At 47.1% G+C, this 20622-nt stretch overlaps 1 protein-coding gene across 1 annotated transcript in view; it reads right to left on the minus strand.

Moving 5' to 3' along the window:
* The window catches only part of LOC135976334 (butyrophilin-like protein 1), a 31054-nt gene that overhangs the window by 648 nt on the left and 9784 nt on the right, over window positions 1-20622 (minus strand). The window contains exons 2-6 of the mRNA XM_065571468.1: window positions 8022-8106; window positions 6052-6399; window positions 4591-4875; window positions 1046-1147; window positions 776-832 (exon numbers count right to left, since the gene is read on the minus strand). Coding sequence (XP_065427540.1) covers window positions 776-832; window positions 1046-1147; window positions 4591-4875; window positions 6052-6399; window positions 8022-8106 — 877 coding nt within the window. The remainder of the gene's footprint in view (window positions 1-775; window positions 833-1045; window positions 1148-4590; window positions 4876-6051; window positions 6400-8021; window positions 8107-20622) is intronic.

A 20622-nucleotide genomic window follows, 5' to 3' on the forward strand; every position in this document is an offset into this window, starting at 1 on the left:
TTGTACCCATTCTCTGCACCTTTCATATGTATTTCCCTGCATATGTGTGCAGTGCCGAGCAGAACAGGTCAGCACCACTCAGCACCATCACAGTGCAGACTAATACTGTTACTAAATATTGAAAAGTTCACAGTGGAATACATTAGACATGTGCACTTTCAAAAATGGCACTGCTGTATCTACTAGCACAGCTCAAGAGAGTGAATGTCATCGATTCATAGAGTTTAAGGTCAGACAGCACCACTAGATCATCTACTCTGAGCTTCTGTGCAACACGGTTTGGCTACAGCAGTTTCCAGAAAGGTGCCCAGTCTGAATCTGATGCCCTAAAGAGATGGAGAATTCACCACTGCCCTGGAAACTTGTGCCAGTGGTTAAAACTGTGTCCTGTGTCCTGTGCATTCGACAGTCACAAGGATGGAATCATCTCACAGAGTGTTATTGACCTTGTAGTGTCATTTCCTTTAAGGAGAGTAGAGTCACTGAGCAATTGCCCAGGGTTAGTGGGACAGAATCTGACCCAGAATTGTCACTGCAAACACGTCTCCCTGCTGCAGCCACGTGCAGGGAATCTCACAAGCACTGATACTTTGGGTTTCTGATTTGTCAGCCTGTTACCATCAATGTGTGTGAGAATGTGCAGGAGATGAGGAACCACTAGGCAGAGACTTCTTGACTCCATCCCTTTCATTGCATTTTGCCAGAGGTAACACAAAACAGTCATAGAGCTCACACATCTCAACAGACAAAGCAAGAGATACTGCAGGAGACCTACCAAGATTTAACAGAGCCTCTTCTTTAGAGGGTTTCTTCTGAGAGGCCTTTCGCTTCGCTGTGAGACAGAGAATCAGACATTGCAGTGAGACAGGGAAGGAAGGGGAAACACTGAGCAATACACTAATACATGTGGGACCGGGGATCCCAGTGTGTTTGTTAGTTTGGTTTATTTCCTTAAAGCCAACACAAGGTAAATATCTGAACAATATGACTCTCCCATACACCAGCCCAGTGCCCTCTAGGGCTGTGCTCTAAACTTTCGCATTACCTGTAAATCCAAGATATGCACAAGCTCCAGCAGCAATGAGAACCAGAGTGAACAATACCCAGAATGCAGCCAGCCAGGGAGAAACACGGGGGAAGATGTCACCTGGAAAACAGAGAGCGCAGTGTGTGAGGAGCACGGTCCCATCCTGGAGCTGGAGAATGGGGTTTGCCACCTGGTTTGACAGCTGAGTCCTGGCTCAGGGAGCCCAGAAAATCACGGGAATGAAGGGAATGTCCCCTCCATTCTCAAATCACAGTCACAAATGGGAGCCATTGAAACCGGAGAAGCCAGCGCCGCATCAGTTACAAGAACCAGGATTCTGCTCTGCCCAAATCTCTCCTGTTGCTACAAACCAACAGCCAGAGACTCCATGACCAGCCTGCCCAGCCCTGCTTGCACCAGCTGGCTGTTCGGATGGTCACTATCACAGCCTTCCAGTTCTCAGTCACCACGTCCAGTCCAGATAACTTCAGCAGAGAACAATTGTTTTCCTAGTTGGCCTCACTGTGTTATGAGTTCATGGATTCATAGATGTTAAGGCCAGAAGGGGCCATTATGGCCATCTAGTTTGACCACCTGTATAACCCAGGCCAGAGACCCTCCTCCGTTGATCCCTGCAACCAGCCCAGAACTTCTGTTCCAGCCGGAGCGAATCTTATAGAAAGAGACGCCCAGTTTGGGTTGAAAGATTCCAAGTGTTGGAGAATCCACCACATCCCTAGGGCAGTTGTTTCAGTGGTTAATTCCCCTCACTGTTAAAATCTGCACCTTATATCTAGTCTGAATTTGTCTAGCTTCAACTTCCAGCCATCAGATCTTGTTCTGCCTTTGTTTGCTAGATTAGAGACCTATCTGCTGTCAGAAATCTCCTCCCTGTGCAGCTACTTACAGACCATGATCAAGTCACCTTGTAACCTTCCCTTGGAGAAGCTTTATAACTTTAGATCCCTAAGGGCCTTCTCTTGGATATGCTATATCAGTGGTTTTCAGTCTATTTACCAGTGTGAGACACATATGCAGCTCTCTATGTGTTATGTGGGCTGCATCCACACAATGTATATACTACCTGTATGGCCCTGAGGAGGTCACATGGGCTGCAGCTGTGCGCTGATTGGGCCGCAAACAGCCCGCGGGCCACAGGTTGAGAGCCACTAAGCTATATAAATTGAAGTCTGACTGTGAGGCAAGTTTCCAGATCTCTAATCATTCCTGTATCTATTTTCTGAGCACTTTCCAATTTGTCAACATCCCATTTGAAAGTGTGGACACCAGAACTGCACACAGTACCCAGCAGTGGTCTGGTTAACACCACACACAGAGATGATGTCACCTCCTTTCTCCTGCTAGCTATTCCCATTTATACATACAAGGGTTATGTTCACCATCTTAGCTCCAGCATCACTCTGGGAGCCCATGTTCAAGTTCTTTTCCGAGTCACTGAATCCAGGTTACAGTCTCCCATTCTCTAACTGTAACCTACACTCTTTGTTCGTACACATGTGACCTGGCATTTGGCCATGTTGAAATGCATGTGTGACAAAGTGGGATTTTTTGTAATATTTTTATGAAGGCTATGTGTGCCTCAGTTTCTCCCATAAGCTGTATTGTTACCTAGTGGGGGGGAAAGGTCTGTTTGTTCTCTGGACAGGCTAAAACACAGGTGTGAATGGCACCTAACTCTGTGAGCCCTAGGTCCCATATTAATGGAGCATCTGAGAAGACAGTGACAAATCCAGTCACCAGGACTTTGATACCTAGCAACCAATGACCATGGATGGCTCACCGGTTGGCAGGAAGCCAAGCAGTGTTTGCCCGGCTGGGGAACAAAGGACTGGGGTGTGTGAAGTGGAAACTAAGTGTGGGCTGCAGGAAGCAGGTGAGACAGACCTGAACTGGGACAGAGAAGTCAGAGGTCAGGACGTTGGGCTTTGTGCTGCCCAGGATGGACAATGCTGTAACTTTTTTTGCTCTGTGCTAACCAAGGACATCCTATGCTGTGTGTCAGTCGACTAATAAACTCTTCTGTTTTACAACAGTGGCTGAGTGTCACTGCGAATGCTGATGGAGGAGATGCATTGTTCCCCAAGATTGTACCAGTCTCCTTTAGGGGTCTGTCTCACTGGGATTCGCTGAATGGAGCTCACAGTGGGAAACAGGGGTGCTGAAGGCCCAGATGTCCAGCCTAAGGAGCCGATGAAGCCACATGACTTTCCCTGGGGGAAAAGTGGGACTCCGAGAGGGTCTGGCCCACTGAATAAGGTCTTTCCAAAGCTGGGACCATAGCACTGGTTCTGTGGATCCATGACAGCATGTTGTTAAGGTGAACCCATCTTACCAATTGCTCCATGTCAGCCTGTAGTACCGAACTGTTACCATAGTTCAGTAATAGTAATAATTACTAGTAATAATTAGTTACCATAATTATTCTCTGCTCCACTAATTTTTGAGTCATTTGCAAATTTTACCAGCAATGATTTTACATTTCCTTGGAGCTCATTGATAAAGCTATTGAATAGCATTCATAGAATTGTAAGATTGGAAGGGACCTTGAGAGGTCATCTAGTCCAGCCCCCTGCACTCATGGCAGGACTAAGTATTATCTAGACCATCCCTGGCAGGTGTTCGTCCAACCTGCTCTTAAAAATCTCCAATGGTGGAGATTCCACAACCTCCCTAGGCAATTTATTCCAGTGCTTAACCATCCTGACAGTTAGGAAGTTTTTCCTAATGTCCAAACTAAACCTCTCTTGCTGCAATTTAAGCCCATTGCTTCTTGACCTATCCCCAGAGGTTAAGAAGAACAATTTTTCTCCCTCCTCCTTGTAACAAACCTTGCCCCAGAACAGATCCCTGTGGGAACCTGCTAGAAATATTCCCATTGGGGGATGATTCCCCATTACAATTTCTTTGAAATCTATCAGTTAGCAAGTTTTTAATCCATTTACTGTGGAATACATTGAGTTTGTACAGTGCTATTTTTTTTATCAGCATTTCATGCAGTACTGAGTCAAACCCCTTTCAGAGTCTGAGTGTCGGCTTAATTACTTCGCTCAGGCCTGTGAACATTTTCATATCCTGTGCAACGTATTTAAGCCACCCTAACACCCGGTGTAGGCACCACTAGATCGATGGAAGAATTCTTCCATCAACCTAGCTACCACCTCTCAGAGAGGTGAATTTACTACAGCCATGGAAGAACCCCTTCTGTTGCTGAAGTAAGCGTTTACACCTCAGCATTGCAGCTGTAGCATTTCTAGTGTAGACACACCCAGAGTCTATTAGATCAGCCCAGTTACCTGTATCAATCAAACGTATCATCTCCTCAAAGAACTATATTGAGTCCATTTCACAAGACTCAGCCCAGCTCCTGGCAGACATTTTGTCCAGATCACAGAAACTTCCATCACTAATAGCCCCACAGAACAGGTTAGAAGGACGTTTCTTGTCTCAGTACCAGAAATATGCCCTAGCCAAATGCAATTCCCAAGAGACCCAGTGCCCCTCCCCCACACCCATGATGACTTCTTCTGCATGGGGGGACTCACCTGAGAGGTGAATGGCCGATTGTCGCTCGGGCGCCAGCAGGCCATTCTGCACTATGCAGCTGATGTCTCCATTCTCTTCCCCTTCTGTGACAGTGACGTGACTCACAACACTATACAGGTTCTCCCTGTCCTGAGTCATGTTGGTCACAATCTCCAACGACAGGTTCTGCCAGTTCTTTCCAACCCACTGGAGTTTGGGTTTGGGGAACCAGCCTGCGGATCTACAGGCCAGTCCGATCCCCTGGCCCCGGGGTCCTAGCATATCAATGAACACTGGAGCCACAGCTACAGGGAGAGACAGAGAATGTGTGTATCAGGAAATTGTGTCTTTGGTAGCACCATGTGATTCCCCAGATACCACTGGATATGGGGTCTGTGGCTGGAAAGCTGCATTCCCTTATGTGTAAAGCCTCCCTGGGACCCTTCATCCTGACAACTGGGGAAATTAAATAATACCATCTTGCATTTCCATAGAGCACTAAATAAGAACGACCATATTGGGTCAGACCAAAGGTCCATCTAGTCCAGTGTCCTGTCCTCTGACAGTGGCCAATGCTTTAAAGGGAATAAAAACAATAGGTTATCATCAAGTGATCCATCCCCTGTCATCTATTCCTAGCTTCAGCCAAACAGAGGCTAGGGATACCATCTCTGCCCAACCTGCCTAATAGCCACTGATGGACATATCCTCCACTGTGCACTGCAGCCTAGGAGAGGAACGTGCAGGCTTAAACTCCTCATAGAGATTGCTGGACCTGCTAATGAAATGCAGCCACTTCTGCGGTGGAGCCAAGCAGCTGTCAGGATCCCTTCAGTACAGAGCAGGAAGTGAGGGATGGTGACACTGCCTACATCACTGCTCTGACTCCTCCTGCACCACCCTCCTAAATACTCTGCTCTCTAGTGTCCTTCTCTCACACTGATAATAGTGCCCCAGGCCAAGCCATACTCATGCTTGGATTTCCCTCTCCCTGTGCTGCACACAACCATCCTCTCCTCGTTTAAATCTCTTCCTAAAAGCACACGTCTCCTGCAGAGTCTTTAGACTAGGAGCCACCAAAGATTGGTCACTTTCCAGGGAATAGCAAACAATATCCCAGCCCTTGGAAACTGAAGGGGGGTTCAGGGAGGACAAATTTCATTATCACCTGAGCTGGGATTTGGGGAGAACATGGGGGTAAAGGTCCCACTCCCTCGAACAGCATCACCATGAGCATGAGAACAGAGCACTGTAGCTTTCTGTCTCACTGAAAAGAGGTCATTTAATGCAGCACTGACCCTGCTAGCACCACAGTGGGGTCAGCGTTGAGTGTGAGGGGAGAGCGCCCCCTACTGAGTCCTGGACAGCAATCCCTGCAGCACAGGACCCTACTGCTGTGCTGAGCTCAGTCTGGGGCAGCCCCAGTGGCAGAGGAGGCTCTGGCTGCCCAGACACAGCCCTCCCTTAGGGCAATGTCTCACCTGCGACCCGTAACTCAGTGGTGGCTTCACGGCTCCACTCTGGGGTCCTCACAAAGCACTGGTATTTCCCATCATCCACCACTTGGAGCTGTTTCAGCTTTAGGGAGACGTTCCCGCTGCTGAACTCCTGCAGGAACAGCTCTGTCCGGTTCTGGTAACTCTCTCCTGGCAGGTCCTGGGAACCCTCATCTGAGTACTTGTGAACTGGGATAAATCCTGATCCAATTTTCCTCCACCGCACGTCCATGTTGGGCAGCCGGGCTGGGGGTAAGAGCTGGCAGGGTAACACCACATCCTGGCCAATTACCCCCACCACAGGGTGCGGGGAGCCAGTCAGGGAGAACTTCTCTGGAACAGAAAACCCCAGAAGCAGAGTGAGTGAGAGGAATGAGGAGAGGGCATCACTGAGCCAGGAGTGAGAGTGAGAGGAGTGGGCGTCACTAAGCTAAATACAAAATTCCTTCAGTTGTGAGTCACATGTAGCTCAACAGAGTTACTCTCTGGGCAAGTCTATCCTACGGCTCTATATCGGCATAGCTGCACTGATGCAGCTGCTCCACTATAGTGCATCTGGGGAAGATGCACTATGCCGACAAGAGAGCAACATAAGTTATGTCAGCTTGGGGTGTAGTGTAGACCTGCCCTCAGTGTGGATGCAGGGCAGTGCAGCCATACCACGACTGACACAAGCTGGTCCTCCAATGCTGTCCTACAATCCCCTGGAAACCCCTCCAAAGCTGCCTGTCTTGCAACCTACCTCCACTCTATTGGCAAGGGATGGCCCCAGCTGGAAGCCACCTGCCACTTCATAGTGCCCTGCACAGCCCTATGGCACCCAGTTATGAGCGCTTTCCACTGAAAGCAACTTCTGTGATTAACCCATTTCTGATCCACGTAGCCCCACAATGGCTGCTGAGAGGCCACCTCAGGGCACTTCTGCCTGACCTGAGGGTATTGGGTCTTTGATGAACCTTTAGGACGATGAACATCGCTTCCATGGACTCAATACCCGAAACAGAAAATGGCTCAGATAGAGAGTTACTGTTCTTGGAATTAGTGTCTGAGAGGAATTAAGCATCTGAAGGTCTGAGGGTTTCCATGGTCCTTTGTCCCACCATGCGGCATGTAGAGCAATTACTGTGGAGCTGCAGCACCTGACACTCACTGTGTGGCTACAGGGGGAGGAATAAGAGTGAGATTCTGAAAGCCACCACAGCGATATTGATACCAGCATTGCCAGCTCTTGGGCTACTAAGTGTTTTTCATAAAGCCCCAGCTCCTGGAGGCACATGTTTCTGTGAGAATCTCAGCTTTCATTTAAAATAAAAGTCAGGTTCTAGCTTTAGTGGTTGCAGAGAAAATATTTAAAATATGACTCAAATGTGACCAAACGTTCAAAAAATAAGAGAAATAAGAAAACCCCCAAAGGTGATGCTTTTTCTCTTTGGATTTGAAAACCTGATGCTTGTTTAGCCAATCTCCTGATTTTTGAGACCTGACACCTGGTACTTGAAGGTTTGGGGTTGGCAACGCTGCAGCTCCCATTCATCCCAATGGGAACTGGGCACCCCCATCCCTGAGACAGCTGTAAAGATCTCAACCTTGCAGGTCATGAGAATCCAGGTACCCAGTGGGGCAGGTCTAGCAGCACGGTGCCTTCGGGTCCCGTGGTAGGACAGGAAGGGATCAGTGTCGAGGGCTCTTGGAGCCTCTCTCGGGGCAGCAGGAGCTGGGTGACTTGCTGCAAGATCCAACAATCCTGCCACCCAGAGCTAGGACATGCCCCAGTCTCCCAACGTCATCCCCACCCCACAGCCTCCTGAGCCTGACCCCTTTACTCTGCAGGACTGAGGCAGTCCGGGGGTGGGGGGAGTGGGGTCTTTGGGCCTCAGATCCCCCTACCCCAGCCCTCTGGAGGGCAGTGTACACGGGGAACAGGGAGGGAAATAATTGGGATTAAACGTTTTTACCAGAGAGAGAACACGGTGCCAGGAGGAGGATCCCCAGGCTGCACACACAGAGCCGCGTCACCATGGGGACACCTCGGGCAGGGACCTGTAAGGAGAGAGTAGGGATGGTTAACACCTTCTCAGACTGCGTGAGAGGCCGGCAGTGCAGGGAACATGCCCCATCCATTGTCTGACCTGATCCACTCTGCTCCCAGGCAGAGTAGCTCCCCAGGGACAGGAGAGGATTTCACCCCTCCCAGGTTGCTCTGTTGCCTGCCCAGGTCTGGCACTAGGAATTTCCACTCCCTGGCAGTGCCATGTATCCATCCCCATTCCCTCTCCTTGTCGTGTCTCTGACCACCTATTGGTGCAGTTGTCCCCCCGATACCAGTGCAGGTGAACCCTGCAGCAGAGCAGGGCCACTTCCAGATAACCCCAGTGGTACCCACACCGCTGTCTCCCCTGCAGAAGGAGCCTGGCTCTGTGCCTGCCTCCACCTTGGACAACATCGCAGATGTGTGACCCGGGACTCTCTGCAGCTAACTGCATGAGGCTCTACATGAGGCTTTACAGCATGAATTAAAGAGCCAGGCTGTGCAGCTGGGGCTGTGACAGACTCACGTGCTGTGTGGATCAGGCCCAGAGGGGAACCCGTCTCACACCCTGGCCAGTGGGTTACATCTAGGCACCTTTCTACAGGGTCAGCTTAGCCGGAAGTCACCCACCTCGGCAAATGATGCTGCCAAGTCACAGGGATGGGGCTGGCAGCAGCTGTCACAGACACCAGGGGGCGCTGTCAGATACCCGCTCCCCTGACCTTGACATCACCAGGAGACCATCACAGATCACATCAGTAGACATTACAGTAAGATACACTCTGGGGGTCAGCAGGGGCCATCACGGCTTTGCTCAGAGATTCAGGCCTCCTGCCCCCAATTCTCCAGCCTGTGTACACAGGGTCAGAGTGGATGGACTGAATGGGCTTTTCTGGCCTTAACATCTATCAGTCTATTTCTGTTTCACTTCCAGCTCCCTCCAAGTCCATCCATCATGTGCATGGTGCATTGAAAACTGTATTGGAACTGTAAACTGTCACTGTAAATGGGGGTTTTCCTGGTCCTGCTCACAGGCAGGGGGCTCACATAGGGAAGTATGTGATCTGGGTCCAGCAGCAGGCAGTTGTACACAGAGCAGCCTAGAGCAAAGTGGGGTGACCTGGGCCTCTCTGCCTTAGGGAGCAGCCTGCTTTGTCCCTCTCTGTTTTGGGTCCTTGTGTGTTATTGTTCTGGATTATCTAACTCTTCTGTGTGTGCTGGGAGCATAACAATGGAGAACCTCCCAGCAAAGAGATCTCCCTTTTCAGCCCATCCAAGATCACTTGGAAATGACATGAATTGGTGGAGGGCAGGATTAAGGCCTAGTCATTATAGGCAGGTGCCCGGGGCAGGGTTAGGGCCTAGGCACTGTAGACCTGTGCCCAGGAGTCCAGCAGACTGTTGTCTTGCATTTTAAAGAAAAAAAACTATTTTCCTGATTTCACGTGTGAGAAAAAAAGCTCAAAATCGTGCCCTGAGTTTAACAGTCCCAGCAACACCTGCTTGAGTCTGCAGAGAGGGGAACCAGAGCTCCGAGAGGGGAACTGCCCCATGCAGCTCATCCAGAGGTTTACTGCCAGCCCCACTGCTTTGGGGGCCCTGCCAACCCCACCCAGCAGGGATTGTGTGTGCGAACAGGAGGAAAATCTCTGGGGACCCATCCCCCCACTAAGCGCCTATGTAATGATCTTGGGTTCATTAAACAACAAATCAGTGAATGAGAAAGGAATAAAACTTTCATTATAAACAAACTAGAGCATGTCTGTGGTGAACTGCTGTGCACCGTTCTACACCCTGCTTCCAGATATGGCTCAAAATTCCTATATTCATAATACTGTCTCTTATGAGGGAGCATCTCTTAATTATAATCTGGCACAAACATATCTCTACATCTTCCCTCTTTAAAAAGACCCATTAGCCATTTATATGTATGTATAGAAGAGCTAACAACTATCTAATAACACTTACATTACATTCTACACCCATCTAGTAAGTTTCCATAATCCTAATAGGTCAAACACCTAAAGAGGAGAGGTTACCAGCATATCACTCTGGAATGAGTCTTTACCACTCACTTTCCTCAAATATCCCTTCTCCAGGCAGGTTAGCACGTCTCTGAGTCTTTCAGGATGTTTAATCTCCCTCTTTGATCTTTTCAATATCAGCCTTTCATTACAGTCTGAGTTGTTCTCGTCTTGCTTGCCAGTTTCTCATTTGTCCGTTGATGATAAATGACCAGTCGATTGGGAAATGACAGAGTTTGCATCTACTGCCAACATTTTTGAGCTTTCTGGGATTTCTCTTGGATCCTTTCAATTTCCCCAAAATATGTCCCCTTGATCTGTCTGGACTACATAAGATTTTGGATGCAGCTGTTCTTTAATAGCAATCCTTTGGCCCCAAGTATTAGAGATGTGATTCCCCAGGTGCACTCCATCAACAGGGTTAAGAGGTGGAAGATCACAGGCCAAAATAATGTTTCTGCTTCCATTTCTGATTTTCTTTTATGTTTGATATGGCTTTATTATGATGAGATTTCAGCAAATAATCTGTGATTAGTAAATTAGATTTGATCCTTCCCATTAACAGCCATTCTCCAGAGGTGTATTTTGGTAAACCAATAAAGATTTATGCAAATCACCTCCACCCTTGAAAGTCTTTTTCATAAGGTTCTTTACCATCTGCATAATAGACCTTTCCACATGCCCATTCAATGGGGGATAATTTGGACTTGATGTTTTGTGATGATGCATTATCTCCTACAAATGTAAAAAACCTTGTTTGTCTGAGCAATTGACTGAACAAGAAGCAGGACAGAGTGTAGGATCTAAAGTTTTATATTGTTTTATTTTTGAATATAGTTTTTTGGACATATTTCTACATTTGTATCTTCAACTTTCATGATAAAGAGATTGCACTACAGTACTTCTATTAGGTGAATTAAAAAATACCATTTCTTTTGTTTTTTGCAGTGCAAATATTTGTAATAAATATATATATAAAGTCAGCACTGTGTACTTTGTATTCTGTGTTGTAATTGAAATAATAATATTTGATTTTTTTTTTTAAATAAACTGTATTATATTATTAATAGCATGATTAATCACCATTAATTGTTTTAATCGTGTGATTAGCAGCAATTATTTTTTTAATCACTTGAATTTTCCAAGATAATTAACCACTCCCAGGAACTATTGGAAATCTTTCTTTGACTGGGGATGTGGCATCATTTCAATGGCTGAAACCTTCCTCTTATAAGGTTTTATACCTTCCTTGGAAATAATATCTACAACAAAAGACAGTTCTGTAACCCCTAAAACACATTTCTCCCTATTTAGTTTCAAAGTTGCTGCTCTAGTTGCATCCAAGTCTTCCCGAAGTCTACAGCTATGCCCCTCTTTAGTTGGCTCCCAGAGGATGATGTTATCCATTGCAGTGCTGACACCATTAATATATTCCTAGATCATATGTATAGTTCTGTGGTACACTTCTGGTGTTGATGCTATGTCGTAGGCATAAAAAACTGTATATTCCCGATGGGGTATTAACTGTGATAGTGTTGAACTTTCTTCAGTTAATTTTAGCTGTCAAAATCCTGAGGATGCATCCAATTTACTGAAATATTGTGCATATGCAAATTGAGCCAAGTAGTATATGTCTCAATAGTATTCATCCCCATATATTTTTGACAGGTTTCCATGCCCCATTTAGGGCTTATGTTACTTCCTCTGTTCCCATGAACACCCAGACAGCCAGTTAGCTATAAATTCCCTCTTAGTAGTTGTTTTCTTCTCGCTTTACCTGTAAAGCGTTAAAAAGTCTCCATGCATATTTAAAAGGAAGGGAGTGGGCATGTGACCAAATGAGCCAATGGGAAGGCTAGAACTTTTTAAAATTAAGAAAAAACTTTCCTTTGTCTGTCTATTGTTGTTCTCAGGAAGAAGCAGAGACAGGGCTGGAACTATGCTGTAAGAGCTTGGGCAAGGTATGAAAAATCATCAGATCATACCTAGAAACTACTCATTTGAAACCCCAGATATTTAAGTAGATCGGGAAATGTCTAGGAAGACTCTATTAGGTTTATCTCTTTTTATATCTTTATGGCTTGTGGACTCCTGTATGCTAACCCCAAATGTTTTTGTTTGCTTGTAACCTTTAAGTTGGTTCTCAAGAAAGTGATTCTTGATGCTTAATCCCTAATCCTTGTAAGTGTTTTTTTTTTAAATATCTAGCAATAGCCTGAGTTTTCAAATGTATTTTTTTTCTAGCTTTGTGGCAATGAAATAGCTAGGCTAGAGTAGGGAAGCCCTGTGCATGAGGTTGCAGTCGGTCCCCGAAACCCTAGAGCAACCAGTCTTCCCAAAGCAGCATGCCACGGAGAAGACAGACCCAGATCAAGCCCAGACATCAGGCTCCATGACAGAAATGCAGGGAGGGGACGGGGACCAGAGACTTCCCAGGAGGGAAGGGTCAGCCCTCCCCAACCTGAAATCCAGGTGCCAGTATGGAGGGATGCCCCTAACCCAGACCGAGTTCTAACTGCAGAAGAAAGGAATTTCTTACTAGAGATGAAGCACTTGGAGGTGGAAGTGGAGGCAAAGCGCTTGGAAGCAGAGGAGAAGCGCTTGGAGGCGGAGGAGAGGAGATAAGCAAAGTGCTTGGAGGAGGAAGCAGAGGCAAAACACTTGGAAGTGGAGGCAAAGCACCTGGAGGCGGAAATGGAGCTGAAGTGCTTAGAGCGGGAAAAGGCTAAGCTGGGTCAACCAGGTAGCCCTAACTGTCATTCTCCAGGTACTACTCCCTATTCCAAGAAATTCCCCAAATACAAGGTAGGCAATGATTCAGAGGCCTTCTTGGAAAATGTTCAAAGGGCCTGCCTTGGGTACAACACTGCTGCAGACCAGTATATGGTGGAGCTGAGGCCACAACTCAGTGGACCCTTAGCAGAGGTGGCAGCTGAAATGCCTAAATAACACATGAACGAATTCAAACTTTTTAAACAAAAGGCCAGAATTAGAATAGGGCTAACACCTGAGCATGCCTGTTGGTGGTTCAGAGCCCTAAGGTGGAAATCAGAAGTGGCATTTTCCTGACATGCCTACCACATTGTAAAAAATTGGGATGCCTGGATACTGGGAGCAAATGTTAAGTCTCTGGGAGATCCATCTCTCCTAATGCAAATGGAGCAGTTCTTAGAGGGTGTTCCTGTGGAAATAGAAAGGTACATCCTAGATGGGAAGCCCAAAACTGTAATCGAGGCACGGAAGATCGGACCCAAATGGGTGATGTGGCAGAGAAGAAAAAAACTATTAGCAGTTGGTGCAGATACCAGAAGGGGCAACCCAAGATGGCACCCCAACATCGGAGTCAGCCCAAGGCCACACCTCACAATGAGGAGCCCTCCACACTGCCGGGGACACCCCAGATGCCCTCTTGTCCCACCACCTCACTCTCCAACCACCCACCTCACTCCGGCCCACAGTCAGCTGGGCTATGCTTTAAATGTAATGAACTGGGGCATGTGAAATCCCATTTGGGGCTTGTGAACTGCAACTCATCACCCCGGGGTCCCACCGAGAGCCTTCAGGCCCAGATGCCTTGCAAATACTCCCAGAGTGAAGGGAAACTGTAAGTGTTGGCGGGAGGAAACTTACTGCGTGGAGATACACTGGAGCACACGTGTCAGCTATCCACCAATCCCTGGTGGACCCCAAATTCATCGACCCAGAGGCCCAAGTCATGGTACAACCCTTTAAGGCCAACTTTTTTACCTTACCTACAGCCAAGTTGACTGTCCAGTACAAGGCTGGTCAGGAATATGGACTTTTGCAGTCTATGATGATTATCCCATTCCCATGCTGCTGGGAGAAGATTTAGCCAAGCATGTGAGGCTAACAAAAAGGGTAGGGATGGTCACCTGCAGCCAGGCTAAACAGGCCTCCACACCTAACCCCATTCCTGAGCCTCCTACAAGAACCCAGGTCTGTGTCCCCTGATGCCACAGGTTTGTGGACCCAGCCAGAGGTGGTGGAACCAGACCCTAGACCAGAGGCTATGGCAGTAGTTGTAGATCCAGTTTTTGGGACCCAGCCAGAACCAGCCCAAGGATTGGAACTGGTGGAGCAGTCAGCAGCAGAGCCTGTGCTTGCCACCCCACCAGAGTCAGGGGAGCCAGAACCAAAGGGCACCACAGAGCCTGCACCTGCAGCAGCAGCTAAACCTGCACAAGAAGCTCAACTGGAGCCTGAAATACAACCTAGTGCACTAGTGTTGATCGGTTCACAGTCGATGGAGACACCCCCATCACCTTCCAGTGGGAGCAAGCCCAAGTCCACAAACCAGTGAGGAACTGGTTGTCTCCAGCATCAAGGAAGCAGTTCCAGACAGAGCAGGAAAAAGCAGATGAAAGCCTCAAGGGAGCTTGGACAGTGTCATGGAGCGACTCACCCCCTCTCAGCTCTTCCAATAGGTCCAGGTTTGTTCTAGAAGAGGGACTCTTATACAAGGAAACTCTTTCTGGTGGGCACAAGGAGGACTGGCATCCTCAGAGACAGTTGGTAGTTCCAACTAAGTATAGGGAAAAGCTCTTGAGCTTAGCCCACTATCACCATAGTAGCCATGCTGGTGTCAACAGGCCCAAAGACCATGTGGGGAAGTCATTTCACTGGGAAGGAATGGGCAAGGTTGTTTCTACCTATGTCCAGCCATGTGAGGTGTGCCAGAGGGTGGGAAAGCCCTGAGACCAGGCCAAGGCCCCTCTCCGGCCACTCCCCATAATTGAGGTTCCATTTCAGCAAGTAGCTGTGGATATTCTGGTTCGTTTCCCAATGAAGACACCCAGAGGAAAGCTATACATACTGACCTTCATGGATTTTACCACCCAATGGCTTGAAGCAGTAGCTCTAAGCAACACTGGGGCTAAAAGCGTGAGCCAGGCATTGGCAGATATTTAGGTTGGCCCTCAGACATCCTTACAGATTCGGGAACTAACTTTCTGGCAGGGACCATGAAACATCTTTGGGAAGCTCATGGGGTGAACCAATTGGTTGTCACCCCTTACCACCACCAAAACGAATGGCCTTGTGGAGAATTTTAATGGGACTTAGGAGTGCTCATTTACAAATTTACGTATCATGGCCCCCAATGATTGGGACCTACTGTGGCAGCAGTTGCTCTTTGCCTACAGGGATGTACCACATCCCAGTCTGGGATTTTCACCCTTTCAACTCGTTTATGGCCACGAAGTTAAGGGGCCATTACAGTTGGTGACGCAGCAATGGGAAGGAGTTACATCTTCTCCAGGAACTAACCTTTTGGACATTGTAACCAACCTGAAAAACACCCTCAAGGACTCTCTAGCTCTTGCTCGAGAAAACCTACAGGATGCTCAACAAAAGCAAAAGGTGTGATATGATAAACATGCCAGAGAGCGTTTCTTTAGAGTAGGTGACCAAGTCATGGTCCTAAAAGCGCTCCAGGCCAATAAGATGGAAGTGTCATGGGAGGGCCATTTATGGTCCGAGAGCGCCTGGGAGCTGTTAATTACCTCCTAATGTTCCCAGACCCTACCCTAAATCCTAAAGTATACCATGTTAATACCCTAAAGCCCTTTTATTCCTGAGAAATCAAAGTTCTCCAGTTTACAGCCCAGGAGAGAGACGACGCTGAGTGGCCTGAAGGAGTCTATTATGAAGGAAAAAGCCACGGTGGCATAGAAGGGGAATATAAACTGACTGTTACTAAGGACCTTTACAAAGGTTAATATAACTTTCACTTGTATTTGTTACAAGTGGGTGAAGAAGCAGCCTTCTTCTCTCTGATCCGCTGACTCACAGACACTGTTTTGGCTTTGCTGCAAAAGCAAAATGCTTCAAATTGTCCTCACTAAAAATGACTAATGTTAGTCTAAAACATAGGGTGGGAACCTTTTTTATCACTATAAATTACTTTTATAAACAGTTTGTCCATGGTTTTATCCCTGGGATGGTTTCTGCATGCTAATTTTTTATTGAAACGCATATGTAAAAGTGCGAAATAAAGAAATGTTTCTTCATATAGGCTTGCCTTTTAAAGGGTTTATTCTTTTACCAGACTTAATATAACTTTCACCTCTATTTATTAAAAAGTGGGGGAAGAAGCAATCTTCTTATCTTTGATCCACTGGCTCACAGACACTGTTTTTGCTGCAGCTTCAAATTGTCCTCACTAAAAGCATAGTGAAAAGCTTTTAAAAATGTTTTGTTAGTTAGCGTTTGTGGGTTTAACCCTGAGGTGCTTCTGCATGCTCATTTTTTATTAAAACACCTATAAATAAAGGGCTGTTTCTTCAAATAGGCTTGTCTTTTCAAGTGATTATGAAATAGAGCTTAATTCCTTTACAAAACTTAATATAACTTTTACTTGCTTTTGTTCAAAAGTTTAAAAATAAACAAATGTTTTATCTCTAAAGTTCTGGACATCTAACAGCCTTCTTTATCTCTAATTCACTGGCTAACAAAGCTGCTTTTGCTGCAGCTTCAAATTGTCCTCACCAAAAGCATAGGAAAAAACTTTTAAAAACTGTTTGTTACTAAGGGCCTATGGTTTTAACCTTTATTAAAGCATATATGTAAAAGTGCTACATGGTGGTAAAAGTGCTACATGGCAGGGTCTGTTTTTTTAGATAAGAATAAGGCAGTTAAAGGGGAGGGAAAGAGGGGCTGGGGAGGGGAGGGAAGGGGAGGGAGATGGCTCTTGTTTAAAAATCTTGGGACCATAGGATTGGTTCAGGAAAATGTATTCTATGACGCTGCTGAAGAACAGCATCTGATTGGTCCGATCCAAAGGTGGGTATAACTAGCCTGAGGGGTTGTGAGCTTGGGAGCTCCCTCTTTCCCCAGGAACAGTCGCAAGAGTAAGATCTCTCTCTCTGTGACTCAACCACATGCTGCTTATATTTGCCCTTTGCAAAGGGGCTTTCTTTTCCCTTGTCCTGCCACGTTCTCTCTTTAACCTATCTTTATAGGTTTCTCATTTATTTAACTCTTTTCAAATACTCTTTTCTTAACCTACCTTATATTTAATATTTTAAATGCTTTTCTATTAACCTCACTTTATACTATTCCCATGTGCTTATTAAACAGTCCCCACTTTATAAAATTTCCTTTTTTTGCCATGTGTTTTCTTTTAACCTATTTTTTATATATTTCTCTTTTATTTAATATTTTTAAATGCTCTTTTTTTAACCTCCCCTTATTTTTAATATTTTAAATGCTTATTTATATTTTTACCATGTGCTTACTAAACCTTGGACTTCAAAAAAGCAGACTTTGACTCCCTCAGGGAACTGATGGACAGGATCCCCTGGGAAAATAACATGAGGAGAAAAGGAGTCCAGGAGAGCTGGCTGTATTTTAAAGAATCATGACTGAGGTTGAAGGAACAAACCATCCCGATGTGTAGAAAGAATAGTAAATATGGCAGGCGACCAGCCTGGATAAACAGTGAAATCCTTGCTGATCTTAAACACAAAAAAGAAGCTTACAAGAAGTGGAAGGCTGGACAAATGACTAGGGAGGAGTATAAAAATATTGCTCAGGAATGCAGGAGTGAAATCAGAAAGGCCAAATCACACTTGGAGTTGCAGCTAGCAAGAGATGTTAAGAGTAACAAGAGGGTTTCTTCGGGTATGTTAGCAACAAGAAGAAAGTCAAGGAAAGTGTGGGCCCCTTACTGAATGAGGGAGGCAACCTAGTGACCGAGGATGTGGAAAAAGCTAATGTACTCAATGCTTTTTTTGCCTCTGTGTTCATGAACAAGGTCAGCTCACAGATTACCGCACTGGGAAGCATAGCATGGCGGGGAGGTGACCAGCCTTCTGTGAAGAAAGAAGTGGTTCAGGACTATTTAGAAAAGCTGGATGAGCACAAGTCCATGAGGCCAGATGCATTGCACCCAAGGGTGCTAAAGGAGTTGGCAGATGTGACTGCAGAGCCATTGGCCGTTATCTTTGAAAACTCATGTTGATCCGGGGAGGTCCCGGATGACTGGAAAAAGGCTAATGTAGTGCCCATATTTAAAAAAGGGAAGAAGGAGGATCCGGGGAACTACAGGCCAGTCAGCCTCACCTCAGTCCCTGGAAAAATCATGGAGCAGGTCCTCAAGGAATCAATTCTGAAGCACTTAGAGGAGAGGAAAGTGATCAGGAACAGACAGCACGGATTTACCAAGGGCAAATCATGCCTGCGGAATCTAATTGCCTTCTTTGATGAGATAACTGGGTCTGTGGATGAGGGGAAAGCAGTGGATGTGTTATTCCTTGACTTTAGCAAAGCTTTTGATACGGTCTCCACAGTATTCTTGCCAGCAAGTTAAAGAAGTATGGGCTGGATGAATGGACTATAAGGTGGGTAGAAAGCTGGCTAGATTGTCGGGCTCAACGGGTAGTGATCAATGTCTAGTTGGCAGCCGGTTTCAAGCGGAGTGCCTCAAGGGTCGATCCTGGAGCTGGTTTTCTTCAATATCTTCATTAATGATCTAGAGGATGGTGTGGATGGCACCCTCAGCAAGTTTGCAGATGACACTAAACTGGGAGGAGTGGTAGATACGCTGGAGGATAGGGATAGGATACAAAGGGACCTAGACAAATTAGAGGATTGGGCCAAAAGAAACCTGATGAAGTTCAAAAAGGACAAGTGCAGAGTCCTACATTTAGGACGGAAGAATCCCATGCACTGCTACAGACTAGGAACAGAATGGCTATGCAGCAGTTCTGCAGAAAAGGACCTAGGGATTACTGTGGATGAAAAGCTGGATATGAGTCAACAGTGTGCCCTTGTTGCCAAGAAGGCCAACGGCATTTTGGGCTGTATAAGTAGGGGTATTGCCAGCAGATCGAGGGACGTGATCATTCCCCTCTATTCGACATTGGTGAGGCCTCATATGCAGTACTATGTCCAGTTTTGGGTCCCACACTACAAGAAGGATGTGGAAAAATTGGAAAGAGTCCAGTAGAGGGCAACAAAAATGATTAGGGGGCTGGAGCACATGATTTATGAGGAGCGGCTGAGGGAACTGGGATTGTTTAGTCTGCAGAAGAGAAGAATGAGGGGGGATTTGATAGCTACTTTCAACTACCTGAAAGGGGGTTCCAAAGAGGATGGATCTAGACTGTTCTCAGTGGTAGCAGATGAAAGAACAAGGAGTAATGGTCTCAAGTTGCAGCGGGGAAGATTTAGGTTGGATATTAGGAAAAACGTTTTCACTAGGAGGGTGGTAAAGCACTGGAATGGGTTACCAAGGGAGGTGGTGGAGTCTCCTTCCTTAGAGGTTCTTAATGTTAGGTTTGACAAAGCCCTGGCTGGGATGATTTAGTTGGGGATTGGTCTTGCTTTGATCAGGGGGTTGGACTAGATGACCTCTTGAGGTCCCTTGCAACCTTGAGATTCTATGATTCTATGATAAACAGTCTCTGCTTTATAAAATTCCCTTTTTTCTGCCATGTGTTCTTTTTTAACCTAACTTTATATTTAATAAATGTTTTAAATGTATTTCAATTTTTTTATTCTTTAATAACATGCCAAACTAGGCCTTTAAAATCATCTCTCCTTACTAAACTGAACCAAAAATCTTTCTTTTCTTTAATAACTTGCCTCTATTCTAGGGTTACCATATTTCAGCAAGCAAAAAAGAGGACGGGAGGAGCCCCGCCCTAGCCCCGCCCCTGGCCCTCCCACTTCCCGCCCCCCCAGAACCCCGAACCCTCCCCCTGTTCCTTGTCCCCTGACTGCCCCCTCCTGGGACCCCTGCCCCTAACTGCCCCCCAGGACTCCACCCCCTATCTAAGCCTCCCTGCCTCTTGTCCCCTGACTGCCCCAACCCTTATCCACACCCCCACCCCCAGACAGACCCCTGGGACTCCCACGCCCCATCCAACCACTCCCCACCCCCTGACAGCCCCCCCCAGAACTCCCAACCCATCTAAATCCCTCTGCTCCCTGTCCCCTGACTGCTCCGATCCCTCTCCCCACTCCTGCTCCCTGACAGCTCCCCCCCAGAACTCCCAACCCCCCACCCCTCCCGCTCCTTTTCCCCTGACTGCCCCCTCCTGGGACCCCTGCTCCTAACTGCCCTCCAGAACCCCACCCCCTACCTAAGCCTCCCTGTTCCTTATCCCCTAACTGCCCCTTCCTAAGACCCCCCCAACTGCCCCCCAGGACCCTACCCCCTACCTGTACCCTGACTGCCCAAAACTTTCTCCACTCCCCCCAAAAAGCCCCCCCCTGAACTCCCGAACCCCCCCCCTCCCGTTTCTTGACTGCCCCCTCCAGAACCTCCCTGCCCCTTCTCCTGTCCCCTGGCCCCCTTACCCTGCTGCTCAGAACATGGTGTTGGGCTCTGTGCGAGCCGGACACGTGGCTGCGCTCCCCAGCACAACACACAACCCGGTCCCTGGCCCTGCACAGTGCTGCTGGAGCGGGGCGCGGGGCTGCCGGGGAAGAGCTGCCGGCTCAGAATGCAGGGAGGGGGGGAGGAGCTCCTCTACAGCT

Source organism: Chrysemys picta, chromosome 17, assembly GCF_011386835.1.
Source record: "Chrysemys picta bellii isolate R12L10 chromosome 17, ASM1138683v2, whole genome shotgun sequence".
Lineage (NCBI taxonomy): Eukaryota > Metazoa > Chordata > Testudines > Emydidae > Chrysemys > Chrysemys picta.